The sequence below is a fragment of the Cataglyphis hispanica genome, chromosome 21 (assembly GCF_021464435.1).
Source record: "Cataglyphis hispanica isolate Lineage 1 chromosome 21, ULB_Chis1_1.0, whole genome shotgun sequence".
NCBI classification, from domain to species: Eukaryota; Metazoa; Arthropoda; class Insecta; order Hymenoptera; family Formicidae; genus Cataglyphis; species Cataglyphis hispanica.
This window is the reverse complement of record NC_065974.1, coordinates 4180025-4196208: the sequence shown is the minus strand read 5'-3', so window position 1 is coordinate 4196208 and position 16184 is coordinate 4180025. Positions and strand designations below refer to the sequence as shown.

Sequence of the window (16184 nt, the reverse complement as noted above, 5' to 3'; positions counted from 1 at the left end):
TTTTTTTCTGGGAAAGAATTTTTTCGAAAATGGCACCGTTCTTTTTTAAGCTTTCGATTGAGTTTATTTCTTTTATAGTTATTTGTTATTGCTTGAATCGTAAAAATTACTTTCCCAATTATTTATAAAATTGCTAATACAATTATTTTAATTATCTATTTGCTAGATTAATTTTTCTAAAAATTTATAATATGATTTTTATGTGTAAATCAAAAGTAAAAATTATAAATATAACGTCAAATTAAAATCTCGATAATATAACATAAGTACAATATAGTTATAGAAATAAGATTATATAAAGTAAATTTGAAAAAAAAGAAATATATAGTTTTTTTTGAAAATAACATTATTGCTACTATTACTATAGCATTTATTAAGCTAGCTTAATAAACTTTTATATATAATATCTACTCTAACAATAAGTAAGTTACCCTGTATAAAAATATTAATAACGATAAGAGTTTTTTCCGATATTATCGCATGATATTGGATGAAATTTAATTAGTCACTCTAAAAATATAAAAATTTGAATAACTATTTCTGTACATAATTAAAATATTCGCATTATATAATCTTGAAGTGAAAATGTATCTTACGAGTTTGCTCGAGGGGGCAGAATAAAAAATAAAATACGAATAGAAATTCTCATTACATCGTCAATCGTGGCGAACCATGGGACTTGCAATAAGAACCGAGATATATCATATAGTCTTGTGACGTCCGAAGGATCGTATTTTGATACAGTCTTTTGGGAATCTAGAATTTCTACTATAATTAACCGTATAGATTTGTCACGAATCTTGTAAGATCGATACTCCGAATGTGTAAACAGGAAATAGGAAGCAAATAATAGACTCGATCACCATTTTTCTCGATACGATTCTAAAAATAGAATGCAATTGCACAATTTGAAAAATTGCTATGTTCATAAAGCCAACATGTATACAAACTGATAAACTTAAGGATGTTTTGGCTGTAGAATAGTAGCAAAGAACTGTCAAAATTTTAAAAAGAAATATATTTCTTACATTTATACTTTGAAAAATCAAATAAATAAATCTGGATTATAAAAATAATTAACAATATCACAAAATAATATGGTTTTTGACGTCTTCGTAAAAGAAACTAATTGTAATCCATATTTTTCCTAATTTATGACAAAAACTTTTGATCGTGAACTCCTGAAATCAATTGCAAGAAACAAAAAAAAAATGAGTAATTTGCAGAAAGAGAGAGAGAGAGAGACAAATAATATTTTTCTACAATTTTTAATAAATATAATAAGTGAATCTAATGAATCTATATGAAATAGTAATGAAATAGTAAAACATTCTATGAAATTTTCATGTTTTTGTCAATGTTTCGACAATGTATGACACATATATCCTTAACGATAATAGAGAATTACGTTCTGTAAAAAATTGATACGGTAACATAATTAAATTATAAAAATCTGTATACGTTAAATAATTATTAATAAAATATTGTTTGAATTTAAAATATTATATAAAAAATATATGAATTATTTTTACATATTTTAATTCTTAAAGTAGCTTTGTATCTTTTCCTTGTACACTTTACAAAGTTTTTATTTTTCTTTTCCAATTTATTTATATCTATTTATATTTATTTATAAAAAATTTGTTTATTTATTTATTAAAAAAAAATATAAGTTATTTATATTATAAGAGAAAATCCTAATTGCAAAGCGTACAATGATAATTTACGAAGTCAGATTGCCAAAAAAATATGCCATTAATAAATATAGAAAAATAAGCTTGACCTATATATATTGTCGTTCCATTCAACACTTTTCGATTTCATAATAAAAATTATATCAGACATAGATAACTATGCGATGGTTAATAAGTATTAAAACAGATCAAAAATGAATATTTTAAACAGGTATTACAAAGACATATCAAACAAAATTAACTTTTTTTAATTTATAGTTCATATAAAATATCGTTTTATTATTATAGAAGACATTTACACTTTCTACGTATGCGTAAAATTTTCAGTGGACTATCATAAGAAAAATCGAAAAAAAAGTTACATGATATTCATTGTCGCTCTTTGCATTAATCTATACGATTATACAATCACTATAATGAATAATTATATCCGCATGAATTAATCACAGGAATGACTAAAACTACAAGATATCATCTTTTATTTTTGCTCGAAAAGATTAATCGATATATTTTACTTCATCTTCTTGCATATGTAGATTATCATAACTTGCCAGTTTTCATACTTTGATTTTTTAGTTCCTCATGTTTATTCATAAAAGTAACTCTGTATTCGTACAGATACATTAGATATAATAAAGACAATACTAAAAAGCGTATTAATTAGTAAATATATCGATCGTCCATTAATATATCAGCGATATACGTACATGTATATTTACAATAATACATAATTAGACTCAGACAGAGTCTAAACAGATTCTTAAAAACTGATTAGCTGATTGCTTAATCATTGAAATATTTAAGTTTTGAAAATATATGGTGCGTATATTATGTGTATGAACTCGACACCAGAAAAACATTAATTAATAGAATTACGATAAAAATATTACAAATAAATTTATTCAATTCACCGATAATTTAATGCTTAAAAGATATAGATTACATGAATCAAGTTACTGCTGATGCAAATGTAAACATAATTCGCGTTAATTAATGTTGCGATGTTGAAATATCTTAACCATCAAAAAATATTCTTTTATCTCACAAGCTGTGGTGCTAAAGAAAATTCTTAAGATTCGCTCTTTTGTTTCACAACCCCTTCTCCTCCGAAATATCTCTATCACAAAAAAAAAACAAAAGAAATGTTTAGAATGATCACGATACAAAGATCTTTATAAATTGATGTGCAATATATATTTCATAAATAAAAAGAATTTTTTTTTTAAAGAAATAAATAATTATTAATAATTGTTTGGTGTCTCATAGGTCATACTTATTTCTAAAAATGTCAATTGTTATATTCGATCGGGAACAACGCAACACGATATATCAGTTCAAAATTTGATTCTATTCTTCCGTCTTAATGATTTAATAAAAACATTAAAAAATAAATTTTTCGATTTCCATAAATTAACAAATGTAACATTACTGCCAATACTAAGTATACGAAATAATTGTAGAAAGAAAAATCTTGAAAGTTGAGAACTTTCAAACACTAAAAGACCATGCAAAAATTTAAAATTATGATTATATAAGGTGCTTGGTAATCGCCTCACCCTAATGTGTAAAGTGGATTATCTTTAAACCGAGTAGAAAAGTTCTCTGCTGTTTTGCGATTTTTGCAATAATTAATAAGTAATTAAAAAAGAACAATTTGCGCGAATATTAGTGCGAAAGGACGACCTCATTGATATGTGGTTGCGAGAATTCTAGACCATCCAGCGTTGTATCGCTTGTATGTAATCGTTGTCATTTATAGAACATTCCTCCCACAAACTTCGTCGCATGCCAGTGACCGCTATTTTGGGTTGTCAATAATTATTACAAAATTCACAAAATGATGGACTTTTTTCCTCGATGTCACCTGCTCTGCCCACATTACGAGTAGGGCAATTATTATCAAACACCCTCTATATAAATTCAATCAAATCCAAAAATGCAAAAATCTTATATTTCTATGCTTCATCATTCATTTTTGTATCAACTTTAATGCATTTTAAATAAATCCCTAATTAAAGTAGTGAGAAATTTTTCTTCAATGGCATAATTAACTGAAAAATAACTGTGTTAATCTTCGCAATACCAATGAAAATATATTCTGCCCTTACCATTTGTTTGTTTTACAGAATTTTTATTTTTATATGATATAAACTTTTGAAAAATATACTAGTTAAATTATTATTTTTGTTTTAGAAAAAGAGACAGAGAAAGATATTGTATGCATAAAAGATACATTTTAAACAAAATTTAAAAATTTTGAAAAATATATATTATAAATAATACAATATAAAGCCAAAAAAATAATTTAAAATCAATACAAAAGATACATCTAATAATGGAAATCAAGATACTTTGTATTAATTCTAATATATGAGAAGTTCAATTAAAATCAGTTTGAACATTATTCAAAGTTATACAATCTTGAGTCTTTAACATCTTGAAAAATGTTGAACGTTTTAATAAATTTCAAAGAAAGAGAATTTAAAATTTGGGATATTATAAATAAATATATAACATATTTATTATTTTAAAAAACTTTTAAAACTTTTAAACAAAAATTATTGTTAAAAATTTTAAACAAAATTTTTATCGATACTTAAGATTGATTACTCAAGATCTTCTCAAGACTAATCAAAACATTCAAGACTTCTGTGAAGACTTTCAAGAATGTATAATTTCGAATAATATTCAAAATGTTTTGAAACACAAAGTAATGACTTGATTGAAAATTAGTAAGAGATATTGAATACCCGCATCTCTCCACTCGATACCTATGAAAAAATAGTGGACAATATAATTAATAAATAAAATATAAATAAAAAAAAAAAATAAAAATTATGAGTGGAAGAAAAAAAGAAAATGGAAAGGAGTTAAATAACGAGTATATAAAAGATAAGAAAATACTGATTATCTTTTTTGTTAATTCATGTTTTAAAAAAGTTTTCTTTGTTTTAAGAAAACATTTGCATCATTTCTCTTCTACAATTATTAATTATTCTATACAAACAAATCAATTTTGCTTGAAAGATATAATGATAAATACTCCCGTCACTATGTAACATATGCGACAAAATATGGCCTGATATTGCGAGGATTAATGTAACTTCTAATACATAAATGTTTTACAATTATGACAAATATATCATTTAATAAACTTGATGAATACTTACAAATAAATTGATTAAAATATCAATAGTAACAACTATAAAACAAATAATGGACAAGCGTTATCATTAATTACACGACGCAAATGAAAACATTTATGAATGTCATAATTAAGTCAAATTATGAATTTTATAGAAATGAAATAAGTGTGAGACTAACTAGTTTTTCTGGATATATCGCGTCAATATTTCTACAAACATCAGTCATATTATTTAATACTGAACCTAGAATTCTAAATCCAGTCTATTCATTTTCTTTCTTTGTGATGAGCTTATTTGTCATAGCTTCGTGATACGCATGTAGCAGTTCTTGCGCGGTTAATTTAGAGCACACGCTTTTAAAAATATTAAGCAAATTCTCTTTGGATATTTCATTATTCTCGATACGCGCGATCGTAAACTGAGATGTCCATAGTTTGTCTAGGATGCGTCTAACCAAAACGGGGGATTGGTTTAACGCTTGCGCTATATCTCCCGAGCTGTTATTTTGCAAAGCTATGTCCAAAATTACCGACGCCGGAATAAGCTCCTCGTTCGCTACAGTATGACTAATGATCACATCCATGGGCAATCTTTTTAACATAGCATCCAAACTAGATAATTCTGTCATGGGTTGCTTGATACCGTCTTGGTCTTCTCGTTTCAATTTTTCCGAAAGCATCTCAACGAGGTCAGACGATGTACATTTTTGGCAGATCGCGCTTTTCAATTGATTAAAATCGAAAATGTTCAAACAATCAGCTATGCTAAGTTTCTTACTATATACCTTAAGCACCTTATCAAAAAACTGTTTATCATAACTGAAGATGTCAGGCAATCTAAGAAGAACTTTATTGACGCCACATGCACGGCAGGCTGCTTTTAATGATGCATCGTTGACTTGCTGTTTGTCTTGCAAACCGAGCATTCTAATAGTTTCCTTCACTAGTTCTTTTTCTTTCAAATGTGCCATCTTTACCTGAAAATGAATTTCTTGCTCATTTATCTGATAACACCAGTAGAATCGATATAAGTTGAACAAAATTTACCTTGTATTGCAAAAGGATTGCCTCGGGACTGCATCTTCTGACCGCACTTTCCAATACCAGATTTACATCAATTTCATCCAATAATTCCGCAAGTGCCATTTGAGATTCAACGGATTTTGTGACTTTTTGAACATTCGATGTCGCGGAACCAGTTTCCTCGGTATTAGTACCAACGGAGGAATGCGTAATGAGAAGTTCGTCATATACATTTGACGATTTAGCATGACTATTCGATGTGTCCATGCTAGCACTTGAAGATGATATTACTTCACTGACAGCACTACAAAAAAATGTTTTAAAAAATTGTAAAACTTATAAAAATTGTATGAATATATAATTTTTTTATTTTATATGAAAACAGATAATTACGTACATGATTTTGGAGGCTGAAGCAATTGGCACAGAATTAACATTATCTATAGATGTTTTAGATAAATTTTCAACAGTGATTGATTCTTTCACATTTGCCTGTTCGTTTTCTAATATTGACAAATTTGATTTTTTAGAATATATATGTTCCGAAGAAATATCCATATCACTGGTGATAGACTCTGTTTTATCCAAGCATTCCGTAGGTGACATTTCTCTTGACGGATTACCGGAAACATCTCCGGTAGATTGATTAAATGACATACTACAATTTAAAGATTTATTATCGTCTATCGCAGATTCCGCTTCGACAACAGAAAGAGCAGTGGTTGATATTTCATCCATCGGTATGATAGGCGATTGCACTTTAACATCCGATTCGATATTAGAAGATTCTGCTTGCGGCATGCATGTACTTTCAAAATGTTCTAACACTTTCTTCACGAATTTAGTCTTTGGTTTACCTTTCACGGGTATTCTATTAATTTCGCGTTCCGATAATTGGGCAAAATCACCGATTGTGTGCAAACTTCTATTCACAAGATATGTACGCAAATTCTTTTTCCAAAGAGGATACGTCAATCGTTCAATGATAGTCTCGATGGGCTCCATACAGGATGACAATGTTGGATAAATAGGCAACGTAGAATCCAGAAGCTCGGGATCGGGTTCCATGTTATTCTGAGCCTCCTGACTTTGAGTAGAATCTTGAGTTAATGGTAAACTCGCAAATATTGAGTCCGTTACCGATAAAGTATCCTGTTCCGTTACGTTTTCCATTGCTTCTGTACTAGTACGTATCAGCTTTCCACAGAATATCTCATCTGTATTTACAGTGGAATTTGATTCGGTAATATTTTGGATATCTACAGTATCCTCCATACTTGTTGTATTGTCATCTTTAGTAGATAAAGCCGCTATCACAGAATCATTGATCACGTTCAATTTAATAGAATCTATCAAATTATTTTGTACAGACATATTAATGTCATCGTTATTCTTGATTGATGCAACGTTATTTGTCGTATCCGTTCCATCAAAGATATCTTGTTGCGTTTCGGAATCTTCTATTCCGCAGTCCATTGATGCATTGTCAATAGAGTTTTGCTCAGAATCTTTAGAAGATAAAGCCTGTTGATTTTCCGGGACAGAAGGAGCAGTTGAATCCGCAGTTATTTCAATTTCTTGCGCTATTCCTAATTCTTCATCGAGTTTTATTCTCGCACGAATATTTGATTCAATGTTATCATTTTCTGGAAAATCGCCAGATGGTTTACTTATATCCATAGTTTCAGAATACGCTTCAGATATCCTTATTAGTGACTCATCTTTCTTCTCAGCTCCCAAAACAACTTCAGTGTCACTTTCATTTTGAGAATCGTTTTCAGTTATTACTTTTTCTGCATCTATTGGTACAAATTTAAGCTTGGTCTGTTTGAACTTAAGTGGAGAATCTTTTCTTGATATGGGACTACGTGCTGTGGAATATTTGTTAGTTTTTTGTGGAAATTCTGCTTTTGATATTTCATAACCCATTTCTTTTGATACTGGTGGATCTGCAAAGCTCACTCGTTTTCGCTATAATAAAAATATTTAATAATTAAATATTAAATATGTTTCATAAATCTATGTAAACAGGGTGCCCCAATCAATGGGGGCAAAACTCGTGTGCAGATAGAGTGGATCAAACTGAGTTGAAAAGTCGTTTATCATTTTTTTGTATAACGCTTAATAAAAGAATTATTATTGAGTAAAGTCTAATCAATCATGGCCGATCTTTAGCCGGACACACGTTGGGTGTAACAACGCTCACGCACACTACCAGGTGCGCGCCTAGAGATCAGCGATGATTGGCCAGTCTTTACTCAATAATAATTCTTTTATTAAGCGTTATACAAAAAAAAATGATAAAGGGCTTTTCGTTTGATCCGCTCTATCTGTACACGAGTTTTGTCTCCATTGATCTGGGACACTGTATAAGAGAAAGAAAACATTTATAGTAAGAGAAAAACACTAAAATGTAAAAACGATCAGTACACAAATATGTAAGAGTTTTAACAAGAATTTTTATCATAATAACATTATGATTAAAAATAATTCTTAATATAGAAGTGTCTTTCTGTATATGTATTCTTGAAAAATTGGTATATATATATATATATATATATATATATATATATATATATATATATATATATATAGTAATATAAAATAAACTGCAGAAAGCACCTTGTTAGGAGTTGAAGAATCTAGATCCGGTTCCAGTACGCTCGATCGTTGACGTTTAAGAATACTAGCACTCGGTGAAGCAGTTAATGAAGGTGGATTAGCGCTTGACCATTCTAATATTGGTAGATTGTCTTTTTCATATGAAGATGATGCATTTCCTTCATTTTCTTTGTCAATTAAAATTTCCGTTGATAAATAGTCTGATGTATTCTTGTCCAGTTTAAATGAAAGTTTCTCGCCATCGTTTCTCAAAGTAGTAAATGTGTGTATCGATGGAGATGCACAATAATCAGCTGATCTCATATTGCTGAAAATCTTTTCTTGTCGACTGCCAGAAGGTCCGCCTATTTTATCGATCTCTTTAATTGCTAAAGTTTTTTTACTCGTATCATTGTCTACATCCTTGGATTTTAATTTTTTTAAAGATGATTCATCCTCTAATACAATAGCTGGATTGTCACCTTCGAGTTGCGCTTGCTTTGTAACTAAACCTAACATATGGGCAGCACGTCCTGTGAATGGTTTAAGTTTAGAAAACACTTTGACACTGCTTTTCGGCGAAGAAAAATTAGTTGCACTTGTAGATTTGATCGATGACGAATTATCGACTGTCTTCTGACCTTCTGGAATTATAATCTTTATATTGGAACTATTACTTTCCTGAATCAAATCTTTACTTATACTATCTTTATTTTTATTTCCGTCATCGTTCATTTCTGTATTATTATTAGGATTAGCTTCCCTCAATTGTTCACATGGATCAGGTACAACATTGTCAGAATCCATGGGGATAGATTCAGGTACATAATTTTTTTCCGTAATCATGTCAGAAGTTTTAATAGACTGAACATTCTCCATTTTATCAATTTTAATAAAACACTGTTTCTCGCCATATATTTTATCTAATTTTACATCGATATTAGGAATTTGTGAACTTTCTACAAAATCTTCAACTTCATCTTGATTTTGTTTGTTTGATTCAGTAAGTTCTAAGGATTCTATATTCGAACTGGTAGATTTAGAATTATCTGCATCAAGTCTTTCATCTTGGGTTCTGTTAATTACAATATCTTGTATTGCTTGGCTAGATGTTGGAACTTGAATGACTGTCATATCTGTGTCCAAATTTTTCAATTCAGGTACCTTGTCAATAGTATCACTGGATTTTTTAACTTCTTTATTAATGTCTAAATCATTTTTATTAGACTCCTGTCTCGTACTTCTTCTACTTCGTCTTTTAAATATTCCTTGATCTGTATCATCTGCATCTTTTGTATTCTTCTCTTGTGTTTTTGGAAATCTTTTTGATCCTTCTACAAATTTCGCATCTAAAGACTTTAGTTTAAAACTCTTATTGTCAGGTGTCCCATATTTCCTTAATCCATGTTTCTTTCCTGCATCAATTTCCTGTGTTGTTTCTTTTTCTGTTTCATCCAAATGTTTGCTTCGACGACGATTGACCACAGAACAATTAAATACCATGTCGATTTTTAAACGAGACATTTCATTTTTCACACGTTGACTCACATTGTCCATATCTATGTCCAAGAAGTCACCGCCTCGCGATGATTCACCATTATCGTTAAAACCTTTTCGCTTTCGACGTTGTATGATCCCGTCCGATTCAGTATCCGACATGTATTTACGCTTAGTACCTTTCTTACTTTCATTAGAATTTTCTTTAATATCAATATCATCGTCTGACTTCTGTTTATCATTTGTACCAGGTTTTTCCTGAGCAATCTTTATTCTCAGCGTTCTTTGTACATTTGTCGCATTTGGATCTTTTTTATTTTCAATAGCTTCATCATTTTTTAATGATGAATTTAATTTTGTTATGCTATTACGATGTCGTCGTTTGATACCATCTAACATCGAAGGAGATGATTGTCGTTCTTGCATTTTATCTTCAGGAAATTCTTCCCGTGAATCAAAATTTAATTTTTTTGTAATAGATGCTATTGTGATTGTAGCATCCGTTTCTTCGTTCATTTTTGATGTAGTGTTTTGTCCACTGAAAGATGCTGTATGTATAGCCAAATTTGTTTGTTTCGATATATCCGTATTTTCTTCTTGTTTTTCGTTGGAATCCACTTTCTCAGCATCTTTCATTGAATCTTCATTTTGCTTAGTGTCAGTGATATTTTCTTCAATATTTACATCCAATTCGTTATTATGGGTATCAACTATTTTATCCACCACATTAACAGACTTTGTTTGCATAATCTTATTTTCCTTGTTAGCATCATTATCGATAAGTTTTTGAGTTATAGAATCGCTCTTTCTATTGATTTTATCTGTTTCGTTAATGTGTTTGACTTTGTCAAACCATTCTTGTAAATTCTGAGAATTTTGTGAGGACGATTGTGAAAGATCATTATATAATGCCGGTATATCTTCTCTTTTCTTCTTTAAACTTTCTTTTTGATGCTCGGTCAAACGATTAACATCAAATTTCAAATCTGTTTTTATATACACATAATCCTACAAATAAATTTGAATATAGACAGACATAAAAATAATGTGTGATGTGTACAACACAAAATAACAAATATTATTTACTTGCGAATCAGGTTCAGGTAGTATAAGTGTATTTTTATCATTTTTTTCTGGTAGTTTACTGGATACTGATTTTATATTAGCAGATTTTCTATTCAAGAAACTCCCAGCTATATGTATCTCTTTTGTTTGTTCTGTTTCTGCTTTCTTCTTTGTAATATTATCAGATTTTGAATGTGTCTTCTCTATTGTTTCTTTTATTTCATCTAAAATGCACTTAGCGGTACTATCCAAGCAATCTTTAACTTCAAAAATAGATTGTGTCAAAGATTTTAGAGCTGGATTAGGATGATTCATTGCAATTATAATTGCTTCTTTGAACGATGATAAAAGTTCGTAATTCAATTGTTTATTAAGTCCTTTAAAAATACTAATTATATATTCCCACATGCTTGCAACCTATAAATAAAAGTTTGTTAATATGAAGAAAACTACAGCTAGATAACAATGCAAATTAAAATAAATGTTTTATAAAAAAAAATGTTGATATCATACTTCTTTAAAAAGTGCCTTTATTTGCGATGTAAGTATAAATTTGATGACTGATTTACAACTATGCAGATATGTTATTACTTTTTGTGGACTGTGTCCATACACAGTAATAAGCATAGCTGATAACATTTTTAGAGCTACTTCAGAATTAAGATTTTGTGCATTATTAAACGAAATTTTTATAACATCTAGTAAGAGTTGTAGAATGGATGGAATTTCATCTTGAGCTGAAACATAAATTATGCAGAGTATTACAATATTCAAAACATTATTTTATGTAAAATATAAGAATTGACTACACATACCTAACAAGGATTGATAATCAAGGGTACTCAATAAAGCATCTAAGCAATTTACAATAAAAGAACAACAATTTTTATTTGTATTTAAACATTCCCGCATTATATTTGCAGTATCTAGTAAGATTTCGTTTGGCTTCACTGCACTTACTGAATCTGATTGCAACTCAAATTGTTTGTATAAAGCTTTCCATACCTTTGCTTGATTTTGTATCTGCAAAATTATTATATAGAAAAAAGCTATTGCAAGATAAACGCATGTGCTAATATACAAAAATATGATATAAAATTATGTGAACCTGCTCAAGATTTTCCAGACATGTATATTGAAGTGGAAGTGATAAAACCAATTTTACAGTTTTAAAATTATGTTCACTTCCATTTATAGCTTCACAGTTTGTCATATATTTTGTTAATATCTGTGCTATTATAGACCATAATTCGATGTAAACTGTCCTGTAATGCATTATTTATTATCAAACATGTAAATATATTAAAATTAAAATTTTTTAGACTTACATATTTTTATGTACATCAATTATTGATTTTAAATTTTCGATTATTGTTTCCAGAAATCCAAGCACACCTGAGGAATATGAAAATTCTGGGCTAAGACATCGCTCCAGAAGGCACTTGATTGCATCGTTATCATGATCTCTGTAATATAGAAATAATAACAGAATATTATATAATATATAAAATATTGTGAAATATGAATGATCTCAGCAACTTTGGTTTATACATACAAGATATACTTTAATACTTCATCAAGTATTGGTGGTGATAAAAGTTTTAATATCAATTCTGGTAATGCGTTATTATGAAATTCAGCTTTCTTAATAATGTGCTTAACATCTGGCAAAATTACATTGAAAATCATATCTTTTACCATGATCTTATCTATATGGTTTCCCAATTCAGTTACAACTAGTATCACATCTTTATACAGATGGTCCTGTAAGGGAATACAATACATTTACTATAATTGATATTTTATATTATACAAAATAGAAAAATTAAATCTATCAATAACCTTTGTTTCAAGTTTTATATTCTTTATATATATCATCAAATTTGCCCACAATGTTTTACCGAGTTGAAAACGATATTTCATTTCTTGATCTGTAAGTTGACCAAGAATAAGTAGGGCTTCTCCTACACTGTGAATAATACTTTTAGAACATTCTTGAAACACTTCATCAGATATAGCATAAGGAAGTCTTTCTTCTAACATTGGAGCACAAACTGCAAAAAGATCTTCCTTTGTGATAACTAATTGACACAAAGCATCCACAGCAACGACTTTTGTCTTAAAAAATCTTTTGCCCGGAGAGGCAACAACTTCAAATTTGGAAGAAAGCAGTGGTGTATCCCCAAGTGGTCCGAAACAATAGTTTAGAAATTGTGTGATAACAGGAGTAGCAAATTTTGCAATATCTTTATATAATTTAATAATTAAGTGCCACCAAACTTCTAATTTTGTTAATGCAATTAATTCGGTTTTACTGTTCTTAGTGTTCAATGGAATACAAAGTAACTTTATTCTTCTAGCAGTGGCAAGTTCTTGATGATCCAAAGCAAAATTGTCAATTAACAATCTCCATGAGAGAAAAGCTTGTCTGCAATATAATAACAAATCTATATTATTTTTTTGATATATAATAATAATCAATCATTTTTAACTGTAGAATTGTAGCAGTTTCACCTTCGTGTAATAGGATCAGTAGATTTAAAGGCTTTTTCTTCAACACTCAGCAAATTATTTATGAGATTAGCACCACGATGAAGATCAGTACCAAGGAATTGGATAGTAGTATTCCATTGAATAGTCCAATCTGGATCACATGCTGCTACTAATAGCAACATACGTTTACAATATGTGGATTGTAAATTAGTCTTATATTGTGCCCATAGATCAGGATAATCTTTACGAATACGTGATGATGAGTTAGTTGCAACAGCTTGCTGCAAAACTTTTAAAGCAGGTCCACGCTGACGCTTATGTCCCATATAGGCCAGTATTATAATCTTCTCCATTAGTAATGTATCAAACTAAAAAAAATATATATACATATATATATATATATATATATAATATATAATATTCTTTCTGATCATAATTTCAAAAATTATTCATAATATAATTTGTGCACATATTTATACCCTCTGAACATTTTGATCAAACGTTATGGCAGCCAATCTGTACAATCTTCTCAAAAGAATAAGTGCGTAACTGTTTGTATCTTCATCTAGCTTTTGTTCATCTGATAAAGGTTGATGTTCAACCTTTGTCAATATTTGTAAATTATCTACGCATGCTGTTGGTGTTAACCATTCCATTAAATTAGGTTGTACATTATCCATGCAATCTTTAAAAAACTTTAAAGCCTGTCCATCATTGGCAGCTGCAGAAATAGCATTGTCTTCCACTACTTCCAGTAGCTTAAGTATTTTTAATCTAAGATCAATCAAGAGTATGATATCTTGTTAAAATCTCTAGAATACATAAATGTATTATAATATAAATTTAAGAAGACAAACCTTGTCCTTTTATCTGTCTGTAACATTGATTCAAAAAGATGTAAAGGATGCGCTTGGAATTCTTTTACAATTGCATTAAGTGCACCTACTGCCTCGTTCTGCATAATTCCCTCATGTTTTGTAAATGCTTCTATGACTAGCCTACATAACTCCTTGTAACGATCTTCTTTAATAGCACCACTTGATTCCAATTTTTTAGCTTGACTGCAATGTAATGATAATGATCTTTTCTTTACAAAGTGTCAAAAAAAATATTTTATCACATCACAAATGCAATGTCTTTATTAAATAATATTGTACACATTGAACAAACAATGTCTATTATAATAATATGTATCTTAAATGCAATGTCATTGCACCATTTATATAATTTTATACTAAATCTGTTTTTAATCTTTTCTATACAAATCTAATATATAACACTAGCAGCATATTGAGATTGTGAATTATAAATCTTACAACCATAAATTTTTTTTTTTTGACATTATACAATTTGACATTTATAATATATTATATTATATAATATATTATATAAACATACATGTGTGTGTAAAGAATCTATAAATAATAATAGCATAATTCAAGCAACAATAATGCAAATATTAAACCTACAGCTTCAAAAGATTATACAAATACATTCATACATTCATCAAATAATTTTTTCATTATATATCTATCATGTACTTTTTTATAATTTTTTTCTTTCCTTTTTTTAAATCTGGAGTACTATTATAAATGCAAAAAGTGCATTATGGAGAGTGAAGGAGATTCAATGTCTAATGATTCTTCTAATGACATTAATTTATCTCAAAAGAATGTTTTCTAATTCCATCCACTTTGTGAAATAAAATGTTCACAATATCTCGCCGTTCTCTTTTTTTCTCATGCTAAGCAAGAAATTTCGCGGGAATAGAGCGATGACAGTTTACCTGGAGATATAGGTTAAAACCTCGCGCTTTTCCTTGACATTATTGTTTTCCCGCAGTATCTTCAGCATCCTCGGGAAGGTCGTGCTCGTGACTGTGGCCATCTCGTCGCGTCTTTCTTCCTTTCTTTATCTCGCGACGATTACCGATCACCTTTCATCTCGTGCCGCGCACACGAACCGGCAAAACTCGCTCCTCTCCTCCTTTAATCGTTTCAAATAAGCGTCGCGCGGCGAGATTTTCTCGTCTCGGTGATAAAAAAAAAAACTTTCGCGCCCGGGATGAATATGTCCGACACACGGTCGACGACGAAGCTTACCACCGTTCTCTCCCACGAGAAAGAAAGAGAGAGAGAGAGAGAGAGAGAATTCCCTTCCGCGTCGCAAATTGCGCAAATGGCACGTTTGTGCGACCCGTACGGACAATATCGCGCCTTCTCTCATACACAGTTCACAAACACGTCATCTTTTTTCTCCCCGGCTGTTGTTTTCTTTCCGCAGTTTTCCGTCGACAAACAAAAGTGAACTCGCGTTTGTTTTGCCGCACGCCGATCAGCTTCGCGCGCCAGCCGGAGTTTACAAAGGCGCTCGTGTTCTTGTATCTCTCTCCACATACACATCTCCTTCGATCAGCATTCTCATTTTAGCGGGAAGAACCAGAGAGGAGATAAAAGATAAGCTTGCAATGCATGTAAGCTGAAATGCAATGCGTTCGTTCGTGAATTTTAATAGCCATATAAAACACGTGGTTATATGCAGAAATTGCCTACCAACTGTCTGACGTTTAGAATCTCTATCACGAAATGTTGCCGAATATACATCAGATCAGGATGTCCCAGTACCGCACCACCTGCTAACAGCCCAGACAACACACAATATTTATA

The 16184-nt window shown here is 30.1% G+C and overlaps 1 protein-coding gene across 1 annotated transcript; it reads right to left on the bottom strand.

Moving 5' to 3' along the window:
- Positions 1-1936: 1936 nt before the first annotated feature.
- On the bottom strand, positions 1937-16160 carry LOC126857198 (telomere-associated protein RIF1). Its single transcript, XM_050606385.1, has 15 exons — positions 15305-16160; positions 14376-14579; positions 13998-14292; positions 13540-13886; positions 12868-13453; positions 12581-12789; positions 12354-12491; positions 12134-12290; positions 11841-12048; positions 11539-11762; positions 11047-11442; positions 8485-10968; positions 6260-7833; positions 5887-6166; positions 1937-5816 (listed from the first exon to the last, which is right to left on the bottom strand). The coding sequence occupies exons 1-15, from the start codon at positions 15403-15405 to the stop codon at positions 5103-5105; spliced, it is 7917 nt and encodes a 2638-aa protein (XP_050462342.1). The 5' UTR covers positions 15406-16160; the 3' UTR covers positions 1937-5102.
- Between the last annotated feature and the right edge of the window lie 24 nt (positions 16161-16184).